General features: G+C 37.6%; 1 protein-coding gene across 1 annotated transcript in view; it reads left to right on the top strand.

The window, feature by feature from the left end:
- LOC117214160 (nuclear migration protein nudC) overlaps positions 1-23221 on the top strand; it is a 103087-nt gene extending 79866 nt beyond the window's left edge. Inside the window, exons 5-7 of the mRNA XM_033460004.1 lie at positions 21638-21832; positions 22426-22628; positions 22708-23221. Of these exons, the coding sequence (XP_033315895.1) occupies positions 21638-21832; positions 22426-22628; positions 22708-22759 (450 nt within the window). The 3' untranslated portion in view covers positions 22760-23221. The remainder of the gene's footprint in view (positions 1-21637; positions 21833-22425; positions 22629-22707) is intronic.
- The last annotated feature ends 42 nt before the right edge of the window (positions 23222-23263 follow it).

Raw genomic sequence — 23263 nt, 5'->3', positions numbered from 1 at the left:
GAATTACAGAAATGGCAATTTTATTCATATTTCATATTTCCACCTTGCGTTTAAGAGTTGTCGGATTAGCCTAATGTAGACGACCATGGAAACTTCTATCCTTTATCCAGGAGAAGTTCAATGTTCTTAATGGACAGTCGATTAACCAAGTTTAATCACCCGCGTACCCTTTGCATACAAATATTGAGCAACTTTTACTTGAAATGATCGTCTAACTCCAAACGAATACCAAACAACTGTGCACTCTTGAAACACAGTTAGTTTACGTCAAATTAATCGATTCGCCGAATCATTTTCTTTCGTATTGTTCGTTATGTCAGTTAAACGTTGTCGTGTACGAAACGATTAATTGTAGAGTCTGAAGCATATCTTAACATCTTTGTCGTTATTATAATTGAATGTTATCGCGAAGGAAATAATTAATCGCAAATTTCAAGCGAGCCTTAATATCCTTTCAATTATAGTAACATAACCGCATCCTGTATTTTATTCAATTTGAAATTCATACAAATAAATTGTTGTTTATCAAATTCTGATATTTTTGATAAACAACAGACTTACTCACCAAAAGTCGGCTGTATTTTCCTGAAAACTCGATTCTTACGCACAGTTAAAGCGATATTATTAATAAAACTTCTCACTTTACTAATTACAACTCTTTTACAGTAACAGTAACAGGTTCGAGTTTCTGGTTACTCTTTGCCCTCTTACAATAATGATAACGAAGAAAGCATGAAATTTTAGAAGTTTTACAAATGACAAGTCATCGTGGTCTAAAATTAGGCAAAACATTTCTACAATCAATAACCTGTAACCTGTCAGTTTCTAATTTTCACTAATTCATAGTAATAAATCATTCGTTCAAAAGGTTCGTTCCTGGTATCACAGACGTATGTAACGTAAGTCTTCTCTTCCGTCTTCCTCGTTATTTTATTACTTTCTAAAAAAAATTTAAATACCACATCCATAAGACGTCACGTCATAAACCACCTGTAGAAACTCGTATTAGTAGCTTCTTCAGAGAGCAAAACCGTTAATCGTTAACGTCATGGAAAACCTATTGCAAGCAAATGGCATCAAACGCTGATTGTCAGAATAAAGAAGAATATGACGTTTTGCCTCCACATTGTGCCTTTATGAGAATAAGCAAAAAGCAGGAGGTGGTGGCGTGCAGCGGAAGATCAGCTGTCCAGGATTCACCGTTGTCACTTGGCGCTCGTAGCCTTGTAACATATACGCAAATAACCCAATAAATCTCGGTATAGGCTCATCCTTCGGAATCCTTGACACCGACGACGGTAGTGTCACCGTGCAGACGCGCGCGCGTATCCTCGTCGAAGCCTAGGCATCAAACCGGAGGAGGGAACACGCGATAAAACGAGCGGAGCCGGATCAAAGTCGCGTGATTTCCCAATAGCGATCTGCGACCACGAACACGAGTAGTGCGTCACTTTTCCCCACGGGGAGAGACTCTCGCGAATCCTCCAGAGAGACGTTAATGATCCTCGGATGTTAGTGATCCAAACCACCGGTCTCAGTCTTCGTCATTCTTCGGTTTCTTTGTACCGTTTACGATTTGCTAAAGTTTTATGATACTGAGAAATTTGACATACAATGGGCGGGCCGAAGAAAGTTTGAAATTAATATTTGCGTATTTGGTATGAGTAACAGGAGGATGTTAAAAGCTGGCCATTTATCGACCTTCTTGCAAACGAAAAATTCTTGCAGAACATTAAAGAGCATCTCTCAAGGAACAAGAGTTGGCATTTTTGCCTGAGATGTGACGGGAAAGTTGAAAGAACTGAGCAGAGGTCGAACTTATCTGCGCGTTACGATTAATCTTCATCTTCTTCGGATATTGATCCATCTATGAAACAATTCTTTAAGAATTCTACTATTTCTGTTAAAAATGAGTAAAATTAATCGAAGTCCGGAATAGAGCAAATCCGAAGCATCGCAAGATCGTTGTTGGCTATTGTTTTCGCGTAGCAACAAGCTGGCGATAGCTCAGACTTGCTCGATTTTAAATTTCAGTTGATTTATCTGCATAATTTCTAAGAAGAAAGAATCATTACGCCGATATAGATGAATAATTATTCTGTAGCTTGATGAGAATGTGCAGGAAATGAAGCTCAAGTGTAACGCACGAGTAAGTTTGATCGTTGCCACTTTCTCATCTTTCCACTCATTTTTTTCAACTTCGTTCTTCTTCTCTTTCGATGTATTGTTTTAGATAGTTGTATTTAAGATTATAATAGCGACGTGTGAGTTTAGAAAGTTCATTGTTGAGTATCCTAGACCTCTTGGAAATGAGCTAGAAGATATTGCGGAATTTTTACGAATTTATCGACGATGGAGGTTAACGAGAGCTGGATTGAAAGGAGAATCAACACGTGGAAAGATAGCGTCTATGATTCATAGATTGCAAAATTGAGTGAATTGTTCCTGGAGGTGAGAAACACATCGAAACTCCTACTTCTAACCTTAAACTATGCTATCTGTTAACCGTCTTAACCATGTTACAACGAATAATGAGTTAACTCGTCTTGTTCGGTTAACAAGTTAATGAATAATTCAACTGTGAAGAATAAAATATTATACAATGTTATACAAAGATAGAAATCCAATCCGTATCACGAACAGCAAGTCTTCAACTGGTTTAACTGGTGTTTAACTCCTCGAAAACAGAAGCGGCGAGTATTACTTAGGCGGCGCGGAGTTGCGGTTTCCGGATGGATAAAGAAATTGTAACGATTTCGGTTGAGTAACCTGTGCGTGAAAGGCGTTCATCGAGTCGGATCGACGATCTCGATTCAACCGATTCGCAATATCGATTGGCTAATTCCCGACTCTTCGCGATTCATAGACGTTTCTCTAAAAAATCTCAGTATATTTAACCAACTACCAATTTTAAATATTCCTCTATTCGCCGCTAATAAATCTTTAAACCTCTCATGAGAAAGATGTCGATCTTTTATTTCCAGGAAATTTCATTAATTTTACCATAAAACATTTATTCAGAAGAGAGAAAATATTTATTTTGCAAATATCATTTATGAAAGAAATGTATGGAATTCGTAGATTTCCAAGAGATTTTCTACCAGTTACCTAACATTTTCAACAAATGTTGACTTAATAAACCTCCTAACGATTTCAATAAAGGATCGCCCCATGCACGATCAAAGCGCGCGATAGTCGTTGACCTGGATCAAAGCTGTGTTTCCCAATCGAAAGCCACATTATCGTCGATTAACCCAGGTTTGCCGCGGGTTGCCCATTCGCAGGGAAGGATCATCGTTGGTGGATCGATGCTTGTAATAACTGGAATCAATCGGTGGTACTCGTCGCAAATGTAATGAGGATGATGATAATGATTGCCGATGTCAATGACAGGGACCTAAGTAGTAGATGCGCCGGCGAGTCTGGCGCAACAATCGAGATGGACAAGCGGCTGCTCATAACGCGGTCGACTATGGGGGAATAGAACGTTTGAGAAGACAAGAAATTGCTTTTAAGCAGCTGCTACACGAGAATCGTTTCGTTGTATCGATCGTTGTGCAATGGATTGAAATATGATTGCCCTTTGGTAATTATTATATATGATTCATCACTCGTTAATAATACTTTCCTTAAGCAAACTAAATTTTCTTTCGATAATTTCGAGCTGAAATAATTTCGAAGCACATTAGATTAGGCTCAGATGAGTCTCTCAGATGAAATTGATTGGATTGAAATTGTTATTGGAGATGTTTGACCTTTGTTACAATGGATGTTGCAATCGAAAATTCTATATTGAATTGGTCAATAGTATCGAGGGACTCAATACAAAAGTGGTATAAATACATCCTTTTTTAGAAACGAATAGAATAAATATACTGCACAAAAGGATTTAATTAATGCTTATACATTCTTTCTTTAATTATTTCCTTGAAGTCAATTTTTATCTTAACATCGTACAAATAATACGTTGATCTATCCAGCCTATTGAGTTTCTTCGCTTTTATTCATTCGGTTGATTCAATAGAACCCAATTGTTCCGAAAAGTGTATAAGAATTAGAATATAATTTATTTCAAGAATTTTCCGGGCAGTTTCTATGTTTTTGGAGGTTATAAATACAAAAATATTTTAATATTTGACAGTATACAGACTTTTGTACTAAATGATAATTTTATCCACAGTTCCTTCGAATTAAAAATCTAGACACATACCTTTTTCCTTCAGTCCTTCAATTACAATAATGAGAAAAATTACAGTCTACTAAAGTAATCCCATTCTAATAGAGTGAATTAATCTTGGAGGCTTCAAACCAAATAAAAAGTACAAGTAATTGTCGATAGAACCAAACATAGGGCTAGCAGCTGCCACTTGTGCTAACCAAGTTGGACGAGATTTGCTATTTCTCAACTGGAAACAATAGTTTCCACGCAAAGCGATTCTTGATTCGGTCGAGACTCGGACGAATGACAGCCGTAGTTGCCATAACGGTGCACACACCGCGTCGAGGCGAAGTCAGACTCCACTTTGAATCGATCGATGCATTCCGCTTATGTACGCTCGAGGAATCAGCGTGCGCACCAACCACGGTAATCGTCGATCCTCTCAACGTCCAAGGAATTATTATGTATTTAATTACGACGAGTCGCACGTAACGGCGATATTTCACCGCGTATCCAGTCAACGCAACGGCGCGATTAAAGTCTATCTAAAAATTTATCGTGCTCTCTGTGCGGCGCGCACGCGTGCGTTTCCATGCGCATTCGTGTCAAGGAATGCCGCACAAAATTGCACCGATGGACGCTTTGCATAATGGAAATCCTGGAAACAATGCGAATTAATGTCTTCCTAACATTCTGATCCCATAACGCTAGTCTAGGGTCGCATTAATGTGTGAATTAATTGCATTTCTTACGCCACAGTCAAATATGTAATACGTTTGCTTCTATGAGGCAAGATTTTTTTAGTAACGTTTGAAATATCCTTATAAAATTGCGCATCATATGGGTAGAGGCAAATATAGAGTGAAAGTTATAGTAACCAGATTTAAAAAGAAAATTTAAATGAAATGAAATTCAGGAAGTGGATTTTCAAAGACAGATTACACTTCAAATCTTTATAGGAACCCGAGTTTGTCCTATGTTTTGTAGATAATAACGAAATAACTATAAATTCAGTAATTATTAAGTAATAAAGAGGACAATTGCGTAAAAACTGTGTGCGATGAGAAATGAAATACGCGAGGATCAGTACAAGTATTCACAGTGACAGAGACTTTGTTATCCGCTATAATCTGTGCACGTGGTGAAAAGACACATATAAATTGCAAGTTAAAACTGTAAATAAGAGAAAAGTGGATTTCTTCCAATGCAAGAAACCGCGAAATAAATTACGCAAAATATCGCGGTCGAATCGTTAGGCAGTGCCCGCATGAGCGTAATTTTTGTATACGTATACCTCTTGCATGGGTGGTCCTTTAGCAACTCGAACCATTCTCTGCGATTCTAAGCGTCGATAATGTCAATCGTTCGCGTTGTTTCTGTTTCGATAGCCAAAGTATCTCCATACGTAGTTGCGCAACGAATCGCCAGATGGTTAACTGTTTTATTACTTAGTAAGATTTCCTTTGTTATTTAAAAAAAACAGCATCATGAAAAATATGAAGGTTAAATGAAAACGGTCAACTGACTATCTGACTGTAATAAAGACTGTAAATATGCTGCTAGTCAAGTGCATTATATACAGTGGCTCCAAAAAGTATTGCCACATATCCTTAATTTTCAATGAGACGTCTTCTTATCAGGTTATTTATTTGATTTTCATAGTATCAAGTTTTTGTAACCATATGAAAGTGCTACTACATGATACGAAATTTAATATACTTGAATCCGACTAATTAGTATGTAAATGCTATATAATAAATACAGTAATGTGTTAATACTTTTTATAGCCACTGTTTCATCATTTTCTTAGTTTGTATCTCCTGTGTACATTTTCAAATTGGATTTAAACTCTACCAATATAGTCACGATAGACGTGATTTATTACTAGCACTAATGAAGTTTCAAAATGTCTTATATAATACATACATTGTATACTTAAACTCTCGTTATGATAAGCGTTCAAATACTTCTTGTTCAAATATCTGGTGAGCAATAGTACATCGAAAGGGAGCAAAATTGGCAAGATATCCGCGATCTCGATCATGCATAATGGCTCGCCTCTCTCTAGCTCCTGGTTTACCCTTAATCCTATGTTTTCATTTAACAGCTGCCGGCGATTCCCCTCCGTTTCGTCCTGTGTTCCACCTCTCGATTTCACTTTTGGCGGCCGCGCCACCGATCGGCGCTCTTCGCCCCCTTGTCCCCCTATCGTCGAGTGGCAAGTTGCACAATTGCCTTGTTGTGCGCGGTTCGCGCGTTCGCTTGTGCGCAACTTTGCGGCGATCATGCGCATGCGCGGTTGCACGCCACCGATCGCGTACTCAATAAGTGTATCAGCCACTGGCGTAACGCGGTAACGAAAAAAAGCTCCTTCGATTGTTTGTATCTCGTTACAATGGCAACTAAAGAGCACGTGTATCGATGCGATCGAGTTTCCTTATTGTCGCCCGAAATGTTCGTTTTGTTTGACGATGTCTTACGTTTAACGGTGATCGGTAGCGACGAAAGGTACTAAATAATCGCCCTGGGAGTACATTAATTATTCTATTCTTGGGCAATCAGTCTCGTTTTAAGTGCAATATTCGTACGTTCAAAGTATGATTAATTACTCGGACTGAATAACCTTAATATCACGATTTTTCACGGTATTACTATGGCGCAAGGGGCCGCGTAAAACACTCGCTATAACAAAATCTCGCCGCGTAGACAGATGGCCAGCAAGTCGAATCGCATCAGCCGCGAGCCTCTGTCCTCGTAAAATTACGCGAGATTACAAAACGCTTGCACTTTCTCGAACAGATGCAGACGCCGTGCACACGTTCATTGTTCGTGCTGACTCTCTGAATCTATATAAGCTTCTATAGGCTCCGCTATGAGAAATCTACTTCACGCTGTAACGCTGTACAAATTTCAGGCGACTATTTCCCAGTAACCATTTGGTTAGTGAAATATTTGACCAATTTCCAATTTCACACGCCTATTAATATATTCGCTGTTATAAGTCGCGACAATTTAAATAGTCGCATTTAAAATTGAATTATCACTTTCTATATAATACTATCGTCGCAAGTTACACCTTTATTCATATACACGATAAACAACAATATTAAAACATTCATTATTACATATGCCATCGATACTTTTTATAAGAACATATGCAGTTTCTGCAAAACAGTAGTCTCTATTTTACGCTTGTTTCTGATCTTGACGATAATAAATACAATGCTCCGGGCAATCGTACAGAAAATCGGGAGAAATTCGAGATTCTGTAAACTTCCAAGCGCCACCGGATTCCAGCGATTAACTATTTCTGTTTTCGTGTTTTCTCTGGTATGTTGCTTTTTTTCTCTTCTTCCTTTTATTTCGAACGATCGTGTAATATTACGCCACTGGCGTCGAGGTGGCGATGCGAAACCACGATGTATCGCGGCGGTGGGGCACGAGGACGCGAAAAAGTACGTGGGGAACACACACGAGCGACGAACGGGGCACGGAGAGGCAAGGTCGTTCTTTGACCCGAAACATGGTCCGCTCGGCGCCAATTTTTTGGGAGGAACCGGTCCCGGACCTCTGGAATTTTTGCCGGCGAACCGCTACCACACGGTTTCGCCGACCGATCGACACCAACACCTGCCTTCTCCGCTAATATATCGCCTGGCTATAAAGTTTCCATCGATTAACGTCAAACGTTGCAACCGCGTCCTCGTCGACGCTCGCCGATCATCGATAAATCCAACGATCTCGCGTGAAAAACTGCCTGATCACTCTCGATCGTGTTTACGCGCCGATTGGCATCCTCGAATGTTGCTTTCAACGATCTTTTAGTATTTATCTCTTCTGTGATAGTGTTTCTTGGGTGAGAACATGATGGTTTTAATCTCTCTTATTTACACCCCCATTCATCAGTATAGGCACGCTTGGTTGGTTGCGGCAAGTGTTTGGTAGTTATGAAATCATGGATGGATTTCATTAAATTTTATGTATTTCGATGGTAGTATAGAGTATATATTTAGTAAATGGGACACGCACAGAAGCTGAACTGGCTGACTTTGTCAAGGTTAATTGTTCGATTTGTAGGAAATTATAAGCTATTCTGGTAAAATTTACAGTAGGTCTGCTAAACCTGGCAAAAAATAATAGATTTATTGCCTTTGTGAACTTATTAAAAATATAGAAATAAATTGTAGTAAATTTACATCCGAAATACAGCTTTTTTTGGCAAGATGTAATTAACATTTATAATTTAATGAACTTATCTTTTGAATGGCTCAAATAGTCCACCGAATGTCTTGCCTAGAACATGAATTATTATGTAATTGAAAATGCTAATTGTTCTAAGTCTTCACTTTAGCGTGTACATGTATAATTCTTGATAAATATAAGTACAAATAAGAGATCATTTAGATACCTGTAGAAAATAGATCGACCCAATTTCACATACTTATGTACTTCAGATTTTCAGAATAATCTACCGCAAGGTAAATCGCTAATATCCCAATCGAAAAGAGAAACATCTCACACGAAACCCTAAAAAACAAAATTCCAGTGAAATTACTGAAAAAAGAGAAAAAAGGAACACGAAACCTTACAAAATTGCGTTCTCTTACTCACCGAAACTATCGAAGAATCGCGAAGGCCACCGATTCCAGCCAGAAGATGCCTATCGAGGCGCATCTAACAAAAATCGTAGCGCTCGCTCGGCTTGCTCGTTGCAACCGGGCTTTCCATCATTACTTAATCGCTATGGCTCGCACGAACGATTAACAAAATTACAAAACGCTCGTCGTCGTACCCGCGTGGAACACGTGTGTTGCTCGCCTTTTCAGGACACACGGCGAAAGACACCATCTGACACCATTAGACCCTACACGCTTTTATTCGTATCGTTCGGATACGGGAGCTTCTTAAACTTCTCGTGTCCGAACCGGTTACATAAAGACCTCGCGTTTTTCCCACTGAATCGACGTGTCTGAAGTTTTCTTAAGCCGGATGCATAGGCGCACGCGCCACTTCTATCTGGGCCTCGTATCTCTTCTCGTCCCTCTATATACCTCTCTCATCTGTTTAGTATCGTGCACGTGCTTTCGTAGAATCACCACAGTTCACCTGTGCACGTAGTGCACCTGTGTAACGCGGAGCCGCGAAGGCTCATCGATCTTCCCTGTCCTCTTCGTTTTATAGTCGCTTTTACTCCCCTGCCCTTGCCAGCTATACTTCTTTATGTGACCGTACGTCTTCGTCGAAACGATGTCGAACGGCTGAAAGAAACGTGGATACGTTCGAATAAAGCAGGATTCGTGGACAGGGCTTTGGAGATCACGTTAGTTGGAGGATGAAGTCTGTTAACGATTAGAAATTTTGTAAAGTCATGAGAAACGCGTTTGCAATTATCATAGTAGTATGTTGCTGTAATTAATATTTATTGGCCAAGTGTTCGTATTATTGTACAACAGAGTTCTTTGTGCCTGCGTTTTTGTTTTAGAAGAAGGACTAACTGGGGGCCATAGATTTTTCGTTTCGAAAGAACTACGACTATAATTATCTTGCTGATCAAAGTGTTGATGCTCTATAATCAGAATTTTGTTTTCTTATGGGAAAAGGAATCCCAGTTGACAATATCTTCTCATAATGGCCCAAAGGTTAGAAGCTATTAATTGGTATAGATGTATTGTTTGGTACTATTCGAATTAAAAAACATATATATATACAAAATGTAGATAAAAATTGGTAGGTAAATAAGTAGATAATACATGATCGTCCGTATTTGAATTAGATTGGAACACGGTTTTTTCATTTCTAGATGAGATAAATTTATCTATATTTCCAATTCATTATACCGTATGTAGTTTTTATCTTAGAAATGTTTTCTTGTTAAGTACATCAACATTGTTTTAACGATTTGCTCTTTAATTAGAGTCCGGAATGCTATATGCAATCGCTTTTGCAACCCGCGAGTTTTATGGTTCCAGTGATTTTGTAAAGCAGTTGCTGCTGATGTCATCGCCTACGAAACGGTTGCTCGATTCGATCCGACAATTAAGCGAATAATAATTACAACGAAATTTGAACGTAAGTACCATATAAACGTCCAATAATACGCGAGGTACCTGCAGACATTTGTGTCATGAATTTTAAATGAATTGTTGGACGTGAATCCTTTTTTTCTTCTTCTTCTTCTTCTTCTTCTTTTTAGAACATAAATTCGAGTGTTTGAACAACAGGTCGAAAGATAACGGGCTTCGATCGATCTCCGAAACGTTACTTTATCATTTCACCGTCACCTCCGACGGCCATCCTTAAAAATTTAACTACTCGAAATTAAGTATTCCGCTGTCAGCTTGTAAATCAGTGGCCGCTCTTTTATGAGACACTGGTATCAAATTCTTGAGAGACACGACAATCCATTATGAACGATCCTTTACGTGATATCACGTTGAAAATGTGAAATGAATTATGGTTGGCGTGCACGAACCTCGCGAGAAAATAGCTTTCAGAATAGCTATGAATATTCGCGTAAGTATGCCTCTGTTTCGCGGTTTTTAAATTCATGTCATTCTTCGTGATATATACGAGGTCAGTGAATTTAACAAAGTTTCAAAAGGGTGTGACTTGACAAATTGTTATTAGGTAATAGTTTAATGGTATAGTGAAATATCGAATATCGAGAAGCTAGTAGTACTTATCGATATATAAATATGTGCCGAATAGATTTATTAGGCTGCTCATTTCTTCGAAACGACATCTCATATAATTTATACTCTTGTGTGATTTCAATAAGAAATCAGTTTTATGTACTACGATCTTTTTCCATATACGTTTCACTGAAAAATTGCCTTTATCTCAATTTTTACTATATACTTAATTTATCTTCGCTAGGCCTGACACCTGGATCAATTTATCTCCCAATTTCACTCGTTTTTACGACACAATTAACGAAATCGAAAGTTGCACACAGACAAAGCTAGATAGGCTTGTAAATTTTTCGTGAGTCACTGAATTCAGTAGTTTCGTTCACGAAATACCGTTCTTGGTCTCGAAATTACAAGATCCTAATAACAATTTGCCTGTGCTACAATTTCTGGAGTTCTCTTGCACAATTTTTAATGTCGGAATATTATCAACGAAATTGTACAAGGCACGAGTAATATCATCAATACTAATAAATCCTCTATAACAGCATCAACTTCGCTAATAAACTGAATGCAATGCTACAAACGATCTTTGATTTCTGAGAAATATTAGAAATTACAAATCACTACAATTATCCTATTCGACATGAGATCGTAAATACATAGAAGAGAAATACGCGATTTACTTTACGATCTACAATTCACCGCTACCATTACTTGGTAAATTATTCCGCAAGAAGATCGTAGCGCCATAAAATACAACAATACAGCACTACTACTTTATCAGAATCACGAGCAACGAAATGTAAAGCGTATTGCACGTAGAGTGCAACATTGTACGCGCGATGCGCCATGGGATTTCGTTATCGAGCGTGAGAGTGCAGAAACGATCATCCCGATAAATGTAAATGCACTTCATCGTCCGAGAACAGTCTGCTGACCTTGAATGGAATGGGATCTAACGATCGTATTGATAAAGAGAATCGTCGCCCGAGATAATATCGGCTCTTATTGTTCTCTCTTGCTTTTCATCTCTTTGACTTCTTTCGTGAAAGAAACTCCCTTTCTTCGATCGTCTATACGCATGATCGGACATCGTATAGCACAAAGAGCTTCAAGTATCAGCATGTGTACGTCAGGATTAATAATCAGGCTCGTCTATATATAAAGATCGTTCGATATCAATCGAAAGACCGCCGTAAGTAGTTTGTATCGGTATAATGATCCAATTAACGTCGAAAGCGGTGGATGGTCGTTTTTGTCGTCGGCCGCGATTTGTTCGCCCGCGACAAGCTATTTATTGTGATTTATTCGCGTGAAGTAATCGGACGTTGAAAGGAAGGAAATCGCGTCCTTGCGGATCAAAGGTTGCTCGAGCGGACGAACAATCGCCGCCGTGAAAAAGGTTGGGAAAAAATTGGAAACTTTCTGACCGATGCCTTTCGTTTCGCATTCGACGCAGTGTCGACCCTTGGATCGATTCTTTTCGGTTGGTTTGAATGTAATTAGATTTATATTTAATGGACACGTGGTCCATTCTTTAGTCGTAAATTGCCTTTTTTCTATTAGAAAGCATCGGTGTAAATTTATCATCAGTAGAGTGTGGACTTTTATGTAAATTCATATTCTTATGAAAACCATTAAACATGAGTAATTAAAATAAGATTTAAAAGATGTTAATATACAGGCTCTGTATATGTATAACTTCTAAATCATATGATACTCATAGTCGACTGTAAGAAATAAATGAGCCTAATTTAATTCATACGTGGTGTCATTAAACACGAACAGTTTCTTGTGACGAATGCTTAAACGATTCCTAGAAAGAAAGAGTACTGTTAAGTGTTAAGCTTAATCGTTTCTATCTGTTAGAAAACTAATATTATGGTTTCGTGTTGAAGTACATCATCGTTTGCAAATATTATATATGTTAATAAGATAGATACGAGTTAGTAACTCTTGCTTTTTATTAGTACGTCTCGACCTCATTCGTTAAACAGCAAAAACGATTCTCTATGAGAGAAATCGTTTACTCGATCGTGATTGAAAAGGAAATTTATAAATATAACCGAGTATACATAATATAATAAGAACGCTAGATCATTGATGTTCAATTGTATCAGCCTTTAAGGCGCTCGCGTTACTGTGTCAATGCCTTTTTAACGCTGTATCTAAACGTAGTACTACTCATTGACCGTGTACCCGCGGCATGAATATTAAACCTGCACCATCAGCCTTGGTTCGACCTAATCGATCCAAGTCTAACGTCGAACGCCTCCTCGAAATAATGACCAGAAGCTTCTGACGTTGAATGGAACTTCCAGTCGTACGTGACTCGGCGAATTATTATTGAATTGCTGCTATTAAACTCAAAAGGAAAGAAAACATTTCAAAAAGTGTTATATGGCTTTACATCGGATTTTACATAAAATACTTGGATTACAAATGTATTATTTCTCAATATACATGAGATTTCAAGTGACAATTCTAAAGAACTTAAATTTTGAAATTACACGTTTTAAGAAAACGATATGTGAAAAAGCTACGATGATTTGTTATTTTCTGTAATAAATGTCTGAACACTGTATATATTTTCTTTCATTTTTCTTAGGTCAAATACGATTTTAGAGACAAATCTGTATACTTTATCGACTCGATCTATATCATCTGTTTATCCAATTATCAATTTAAGTATCACAAATGAGCTACTAATGGTACAAGTCATATCCATTTTTCGTGCAGAAAAATATTATAAATCGTCGAACAAGTTTCATTGGCGAATGACGATCATTTGCCAGATACCGACAGGAAAATGTGATCTCTGATCCGTAAAGGGTTCGATGTCACGACGTGATTTTTGACACGTTATTCGGCGCAATGAGTAAAGAGAAAACTATTCGATTGCGCAACAATTCGTAAGCGGGTAGCAACGTCAATTCTTGATTACCAAGGATTTTGGCGAAGACACCAAATAAATCGGTTCCACGCGCTGCAACCTTCGATCCACTGGGCCATTGAACGAATCTACGATGAAAGTTTGATCCGTTGCGTGACTTTGTCTAAAGTTACGAAGCTCTCCGAGAAACTAGCCTTCGGCCCTGTAATGATGACGAGTTATGTGACGCATCATGGGTCAGCCAGTTACGTGTTATAAATGAAACCGAATTTCCAGATAAATGATTTTCTCCTGGAAGGTTTTTTCAACGAAAAATTTTAAACTTTGTATCAGTGGAATAGCTCGATTGTAAGATAAACACTTATGGGTGGTTTGTACATCTGTCGGATAAATCGGTTTTGATAAACATACAATGAAGCGACAAATAATTTTTGTGTGTGGACAAAAAATTAATTTGCTTCGACTTGAAACCTGGCAGCTAAAAATAACTATGATTAGATTACTCGATATCAATAATAGAAACAAAGGGTAAAAATTGTAGCAAGTCAAAATTGTAGCTTCGTAATGAGATTAGTTTAGGAGAGATTATTGATGTCTGTTGGAATTTAACTGTCGAGTAGAAAGCGCGTTGTATTGCTCAAGGAGCAAAGTTATCTGCGTAGACAGTCAACAGACCAGAGAAAGTTGCTTATTCAATGAAATGTTCGCCAATGGATACCTTATACATGTTGTAACGCGTGTTCGATCTGTCACGGCGAAAACCGCAAGCCTGATTACTATATGGACACAGGAAACAAATTCCTCTTGAAACTCACGCAGCATGCAGTATCGTTAAACACGTTTCATTGTACTCTTTCTCTCTCACAACGTTCAAAAGAAGGAAACGCGAATACTTGTTAATTTTCCTCTGTGGAATTCTTTTGGTACGGTGGCCATTTACAAGAATTCGAAAGTAAATTCACACCTTGTATAATGAGTTGAGAACGAAATATGCAGTAGAAATGCATTATTGGAACGAAATTTCAATTAGTACTCAATTACCCTTGCAATTCTATGTTGAACTGAATTCGATTTTGTCCAACTTTAATAAAACACATTCTGTTATCTTCTACATTAATTTGCTAGAAATATGTCTACGGTTACGAAAATATAAAAGTACATTCACATTATAAATAGCTTCTGAAAGTGACATGTGGATTATAACGTGTGAATTAAAAATTGTAGATAGAGAGAAAATTAGTGAATTATTATTTAAGCTGTTTGTTCGACGATACATTCAGATAAATACGATTCTGCTATATCGTAATTTTAATCGAATATTTCTTTTTTATATCGTACAAATCTCATCTGTAGAATGTAATTGACAGTTTCGAAAAAGGATCGATCCGACTGATTTGTATTTTCAATTTAATATCATAGAGTAGGTGAATCGCGTGCAAAGGGAAACAAAGCGCAGCCGCCTAACGTTCTCATATCGTGTCATTTAGTTAGCGTAATCCATCCTTTTGTTCTTTCAAATTCAAGGCTACGTTACAGAACCGCGGCAAACTCTGACACACCGTTGCCCCTTAATTGTTTTCGCCACAGAAGGAATTCATTGTTCCAGCGATACGTCCGTTCGTCCTCGTGAACATCGTTTCCCGTGCTGATTGACGAATCAGATTAAATCCGTCCGGGTTTCGCTGCTTATTTCCATCCAGTTTTTACGCCGCAATGCTGCAATCTCCCTTGCGGGTTTCAATTCAATTTCAATTTGTTATTTCCAGAGGTTCGATCATTTAAATTCAGAATAACATATAGAAATTGAAATTGCGGAAATTGAATTTCGAAGGCTTGATTTCAGATATTTAAATTCAGAAGTAACTGGAGGACTGAAATTTCAAATATTTGCATCGAAAACGTCAAGTTTACAAATTGAAATAAAAAAATCCAAGTCCAAGAACATTAATTCAAATAATTAAATCTACATGTTAAAATTCACAGATATGAATTGAAGCTTTCGGATTCAAGAATATAGTTTCCAAGTTCTAAATTACAAATTTGTTATACCAACGTTCGTTTTCCGAGCAATCTTCCTCTAACATTGGCAGCTAATCAAGCGTTTAACAAATTTTCTCAATCACCTAAAATCAAGGGTACTTGGAATGCTTGCAACGTCAATTAATTTCCCCTGCCGAAGAAATTACATTTTTCCTCGATTCATTAGAAAAACCTACATCGAATCGCAGATCAAGCGTGCTTTCCTTCGACTGCCAGCGTGCACGCTATCTGATCCGATCGCGCGCATTCCCCGATACCCTAACGCTTCAATTACCCTCGCCATGAACTCCCATTAAACGTTCCGAGGCACCGTTGAACCGTTCACTGACATCTGCGTTGCGCAACATCAGAACAATCTCTATATTAAACCCGTGGCCGTGTAACATGCAACCTGGCGGTATCCGCGGATGATACAAGTTCAGAAAAACGCGAAGAACAAACGATCGTGCCGCGAGAGCGGCGGGGATAATGGGCACGAGGGAGCGTCGATTGAAAATTGCAGGATCTCCTCCCACCTCGGTTGCAAATTGTCGGCGACGTTCCATCGTAAACGATAACCGTACATAATGACGCGTGCGTACACGGGTACGAACACGCGGCCACAGGTGGAGAAGAAGACGATGATTTCGCAAGTGTACATACAAAGTGAAGATGACTTCGATGCGAACGACGACTGGAAATCACGGAAACGATGCCTCTAATGACGCAGTGTGAGACGATTAAATGAGCGAAGAGCAGTGTGATTATACAGGCTGTCTCACCAATCTTGTCCACTTGAAATCTCTCGTTGCTTCAAATATGAAATAAAAATGTTACTTATATACGTCGTAGAGTTGAAAAGAAGTAGTCGACATGGCCAAGGGGTTGGCAATTATAGTTGTATAAATCAACCTACCGATGGTTTACGTGAAACCGATGGTTTGCGTTCTACGTTTGTTATTATAAAAATTAATTATATAAGTTATTACTTAACTTATTATGAAAGCAGGCGCGTTATTTTTGCAAGTGGAAATACGTGATTAAATTCGAATTGCCAGTCTTGACCTGCATCACTGTGATACTCAGTTATTATGATAAAATTGATCTTTAGATTTCCTCCATAGCTCCACGCACGTAGCAAATCATTGCCACCATACTAGGATGTCTTTGCAACCTTGAAACTTTCATACTTACGATTAGACTATAGATTTTTATGCTGTTTTATATTCTTACGAACATACCTAGCGAAATAGAATCTACATAAAAATTTGTTTCATCTATTAAACATTATATTAAGCAAGTTCCTTTGGATATTTTATATAATTTTGCATCCTTAAATTCCCCAAAAATGCATAAACATCCACTTATAATAGTATACGATACTTTCATTTGTCGTTTCTAACAGCGAAGATATTTCAAATAAACAGAGTTGCTGGAACGTCCTGTATAGCATCGAGAGGAAATCGGTATTATACTCTGGAGTCTAGATAATTGGAATGGGTTAATGAGTCTGAGAGGATGTTGCGTTAGCAGAGTTATTATAATAAGGAATCTGGTTAAATAGGCGGTAATCTCTTGAGCAGTTGTTACAGTTAGCGCGAATTGAATTGATTAAGTTTTTCTGGCGCTTTCATGTGCTGTTTCTCTCTGTTGATCACTTGATGGGTCTAAAGATTTGTAGCGTCTAGGTGAGCTCTTTTCAGATACGTTCTTGTGTAATGATTGCTTCAAATTGTGTATGGAGAAGAGATACATAATTGTTAAGCTGGCATGAATAAATTTTTTGTAATGGATATAAAGATTAGTAATGATAATGTGAACTTTTTTCAGATGAATTCTTGTGTAACGATTGTTTAATTAGATTATTTAAAATAAGACTTGGTTAAATTGTATGTAATGTAGCATCTTCTTACGCAACAGTTGCTTGAATGTCTACGGGAAGATTATGAAAATGAAATGATCATAAGCTTATTGACATAAATATATTTCGAAGGAATAGAATTTTGGAGGCTGCTTAGAGCTACATCGACGAGGTGTGAGACGTGAATTTGCTCACGTACATCCCTTAGTCTTCCAAGGTTGCTTTACTTTCGATTCGTCAGTCTTCTAAAGGACAAGTTTTAAATTCACGATCCGTGACTCTTTTGAAACGCTTCCATTTTTGCCACAATTTACGTATCTCCTTTATAAGAAACGGATGTAGCATTCCTTCTGCTCCTTTTCTTCGAGTAATAGACTGATTAAGTTAATCTTATCATCGTGAGTGGACGTTTAGGACGGAAACTGTACGTTAATTGTTAATTTCTCCATAAAGCGATCCGCTCTATGGCAACAAGTCTTTTCTTCCAAATCGTAAAACCCGTTCAGTTGCTACCTGCGATAAGGTTGTGGTTGTTATTAAATGCAGAATAATATCAACTTCCTAAAGGAATTGCGAATTCAGAAAAAGCTACTGAAATCACTCTTACGTAATTCTCAAGATTCAAGTTTAAAAACTATACTTTGAAAAAGTTTTTTAACATAAAAATTCCTCAGATTTAAGAATTTTTACAGATTTAAGAATATTTATCGTTACACTACGATTGAAGACACCAAAAATACTATAAATCATTCTAAAGTCCCAATCAGAATACCATTCCTTTTAGGAACACCCAATGATATATAGTAACTGATAAATTATTGTAATCATAGTTTAGAGAAAGGTCTGAGTACAAAACGAATTTCATTTTTCAATATAAGAAGCTCTTAGAAATATAAGGCCTTTTTATAAACAAATATGTCATATATATTTTGCAAACTAATAGTATTAGTAAATTGACAAGTTAAAAGTTCGAAACTATCAACTTCTCTCTTACGATTTCATAATTTTTCATTAAATAGAACAATCGGATAATTGTTTCTAAACTGTCATTTGTTTTATTACCAAACTTGTTAATGTTACCTAAGAATATTTATTAATATCGAACTTGCAAAATTTCGCGAATTGGTTCAATCGTGTGAGAAAATTTTATCTTTCACAGTTGTATATTTCTTTAAAACATTGAAAAAACGTTTTGAAATTCCTGAGAGATATAATAAATATGACATGTATGACACATAATTCCTGTAAAATATAATAAATAGATACACAGTGACACATATGACATTCTTACATATTTCGAAAGTATCCTCAAATTGAAAAAATGTACACACGTGCCAATATTCCTCCGAAAATGTGAAGTCTCTTATCAGCTGCATAAAAGCTGACGAGCGAATCGTGACGAAGAGAACAGTTGCAAAATACGAATCCCCCCTCCCCCCTCTCTTTCGTCTGTCCACCTCGATCCAAATTTTCGTGTCACAGTCTGGTTAATGCCGGCTGAGAGATCGAGGATAATCTCCGGCGACACGAGCCTCTTCCCTCGGTTATGCTCTCTGCCGTTCCATCGTAATGATATTCCACTTTGTTAACGCGCAAACTCGGTAGCCATGATCCGTTTCCACGCACCGGTGCTCTCAGCTACGCTCAGCGTCGCCGCGGTCGTCGGCGTCGTCACGCTGGAAATCCAAGAACACGTCTAACGCGAGGATGACGCCGATGATGATAATGATGATTCCACGACGCGTAATCCACGTGTCATTCGTGATCTTTCTCTTGATTTTCTTTTTTCTTTCGAATACTTGTAATTGCGACACGAGATACGCACGATGGATCATCTAGGATTTTGGAACTTCGTGGATTTAATTGTTCCTGATGCTGGCCACCCGAGGACGTCCCACATCGATGGATCGTTGCCTCCAGAGAAGTGATTCTCACGAGTGTGATTATGGAGATGATTAAATAGGGAGGAATGTCGATGGAATGAAGTTTTACCGATGGACTGCTGCTGATTCTGTTATTTCTTGATATTTATTTTTAGAGTTTGGAGGTTTTGCGACGAATGGGAATTATAATTGGGAACTTGAGTCGTCAAAGTAGTCTTAGTGTATAATACTTGTAAGATAAATGATAACTTGTATCTTGGAAAACCTTTTTTGTTGGTTGTTTTATTACTTGTTTCTCTCTCTCTCTCGCTCTCTTTTCTTTTGTAGCAAAGGTTTTGGAAGAAAGTTTAGTATTTTTATAAGAAACGATATTAAGCTGTAATAGCTTGAAAATCTTAGGAATCTTATTTTTTCTATTTCGTTACGGGTTACTTCTGTGTTAGAAATTCTATTATGTAACACTTGTTCGAATGCGGCGGCTTGATCCTTAAGAATGTTCCTTTCTTATGTCTGTTTTTGAACGGGGCAAAGCATTCCTTATGGACGGATTAATTCAGCTCATTACTCTGGATGTAAAAGTACGAGCCGTGCGATTTCATATTCAGATTTCATTCATAGCAGTTTCCTTTCGTAATGATACTTCTCGTGAGCGACTTCCACTAACCCCATTTTCCATCGACTCTATTAAGTGGTCTTAAGACAATATGAAAGTAATCAGGCTGCTGATCAACCAAGAATCCGTTTTCATTACAGCCGATTAATTCCAGTTCCTTGCTGTACGTAAACCGACACGTAAACCTTCGTTCAAAGGTAAAAGATACGAATTTGAAGCACATGGTAATAAAACAAATCATAAAGACAAACTTTACGTTAAAATATATTGTAGAACTGTTTTTTTTTCTCTCTCTTTTCGTTCAAATAACTCCCGATTCTTTTTAACGTCGACAGTTTGTGTGCCAAATCACCATATTATTATGTAGTAAATTATTATACGCAAACACCGTAATCGATATTATGGCGAGTCGGGCAAAAAGAAGCGTGATTAAAAAGTAATTCGCGAAATGCGTAAATTTTATTATCGTACTATGGGATCTTTCTCCCTTCTTTTCTCCCCTTATACGGTATATTTCGTTCGTTGGATTCTAAATTGCCCAAGGTCCGTCACGAAGGCTGCACCGTTGGGTTTCCGAAATCCAAGGCCACGGTGGAGAAGTGGATCACGATGATACGCAATGAAATCGCAGTCGCGAGAAGGACTGAGAGGGTAGCCGTGCGGAACCATGATCGATCCCTTCATCGATCAAATGAATCGCGCTATTGTTACGATAGACTCGATGAACGTCGTTTGTGCACGTCGAGGAGATCGTTTACTTTGAGGTTAAACGAAGAACCTCGATTTTTTTTATTGGATTTATCGATTGGAAAGGAAAGAGCTAGTCATTGATTGTATTGGTATACGTGAGCTGTGTTGTTAAAGATTTTCATGCTCAATTAGACCTCATCTGATAGGAATAAGATTGATTATTATTTTAATCTCTATAATAGACTTTTCTCGTGATAGATTGTAAGATAGAAACAAAGAAAGAGTTTTTAGGGCAATTAATAATAAATTGTGTTTTAATAATAATTAAATAATAAAAGTATAATTTGTGAAAGGAATAGTTGAAAATGTCAAACGAATAAGATACATACATATATAAATTTTTATAGTTGAAATATTTATTAATAATATATCAAAGGAAAGTTCATTATATACAATGTTTATAATTATATATAACGTAAAATTATACATTGGCGAGAAGAAATCTCAGCCATCTTGCGCTTTTTAAACAGCATTGTATACCTTTCTTTTCGTATTCTTAAACGACGTAAGAAAAACCAAAGCAAAAACATAGAACCAGATAATTTAAGAACATAAAAAGAAAAGTACATAATGCCACTTAAGAAATGCATGATCACCTCATTTCCTTTGTAGCAGAAAGGTACTTTCAGAATCTTTTTACACCGATAAATTCGTAATTTAACATCAATAAACTCTGCCTCCTTGAAATCTTTTTTCTTTCTTCTTCTTTTTTTTTTTTTATTTGTGAAACTATCATAACTAGTTCGAATAAATCTGCCAACTCATGGCGACCGATTCGCGCCACATTCCGTATGAATGAAATAACATTTATTATCGTCTAATTCCAGATCAAAGTACCTCTGAAAGTGAACTTCTCGGCCAGGCCCAAGGACGTTGCCGTCACGATGACGAAGAAGCGGCTGACCTGTGGCATCAAGGGTCAGCCGCCGATCATCGACGGTGATTTTCCACACGAGGTCAAAGTGGAAGAATCCACTTGGGTGATCGAGGATGGAAAATTGCTGTTGATCAACCTGGAGAAGGTAAGTGATGCGAATAAACATGCCAATTTCATTCGTTCCTCGGTCCCCTGGACACGCGACCTTGTCCAAACGAGGATTTCGACGATGCTATCGCGCTAGCGGGAATTCTGTCCGATGGTATCGAATACGCAAAGAATTCGTTTGACTTGACGTGGCCCTGAATGATCAAGCCAGTGTATAAAAAATTTTGGCGAAGGTTAAATCGTGACCATTTAACAAGCAACTGTTTGCTTGATCTTTAATTGACAGGATTCGGTGGCGTTTGTTGATATTTCGATAATTGGTTAATCATGATAGATATCTCATTGATGATTTTGTGTTTATCGAGTTAATGAAGAGTGAGGTAGGACTTTTTGGATTATTTCTCTGTTTGCACAAGTTAACTTTCAATTTTTATCAGAAACAAATTTAAGTAAATGACACGGTGTGTTTCGATACTTTTATTATCGATCTAACTTAAAATGGTTGTTCTTCGAAAATATTCTAACTTTCAACTTTTATACATAAATCCAATATATTCAGAGATTCTTTAAACACTGATTCTGTTTAACGAACAGTTGGTTGAAAGCAGGAATCACCTATTCTTTCCGCAGGTGAACAAAATGCAATGGTGGGCGCACGTGGTGACCTGTGACCCAGAGATCAGCACGAAGAAAGTGAATCCTGAGCCTAGTAAACTCTCCGATCTCGACGGTGAAACCAGAGGTCTGGTGGAGAAGATGATGTACGACCAGAGACAGAAGGAACTGGGCCTGCCAACGTCCGACGAACAGAAGAAGCAAGATGTGATCAAAAAGTACGAGACAACAATCACAAACTCGCTATAAATCAACTTAACGTTAAAGATCTAAATGTTGTAAATTTTTGTTTTTCAGGTTCATGGAACAGCATCCTGAGATGGACTTCTCTAAGTGCAAATTCAACTAAAACGATTCGACCGATTGTAAATGACCGAATGTTCAAGGTTTTACAAAACTGATTATGCAGAAGATACGAGAAAAATATGATATAAAAACAAAAGGAAAATATTATCGGTATATGCCCTCGCGAATCCAGTGAAACTCTTTATGGTACTTTGTTAATCGTCACGACATAGTCTGCACTAATTAGTTTGCGTATCACGCGTCCCGGGCATGTTACCAAGCTCAAGAGATGGCACCACGATCCAGTCAAAGACTGGATCCGTGGTCATGGTAAAGAATTTTCTAGATTTCTAATAACTCTCGCTTGACAATTCCATTTTCTTTTCCTTCGATTATCTTCGAAGCGTTCGGTTTAGATTAGTACTCTAAAACGAGTACAATATCGGTCTGCACAAATGTATATTGTATGATTTTTTTCACGTTACATTTCGTATAATTTGAATAAAGAATATGAGGAAGAAAGAGATCGTCGGCTGTGTTTCGTGTTCGATTCTCCATGAAGATTCAC

The sequence above is a fragment of the Bombus bifarius genome, unplaced genomic scaffold (genome assembly GCF_011952205.1).
Source record: "Bombus bifarius isolate JDL3187 unplaced genomic scaffold, Bbif_JDL3187 scf7180000009200, whole genome shotgun sequence".
Classification (NCBI taxonomy): Eukaryota; Metazoa; Arthropoda; class Insecta; order Hymenoptera; family Apidae; genus Bombus; species Bombus bifarius.
Note: the sequence above shows the minus strand (reverse complement) of the source record. Positions and strands in the feature narration are given on the sequence as shown.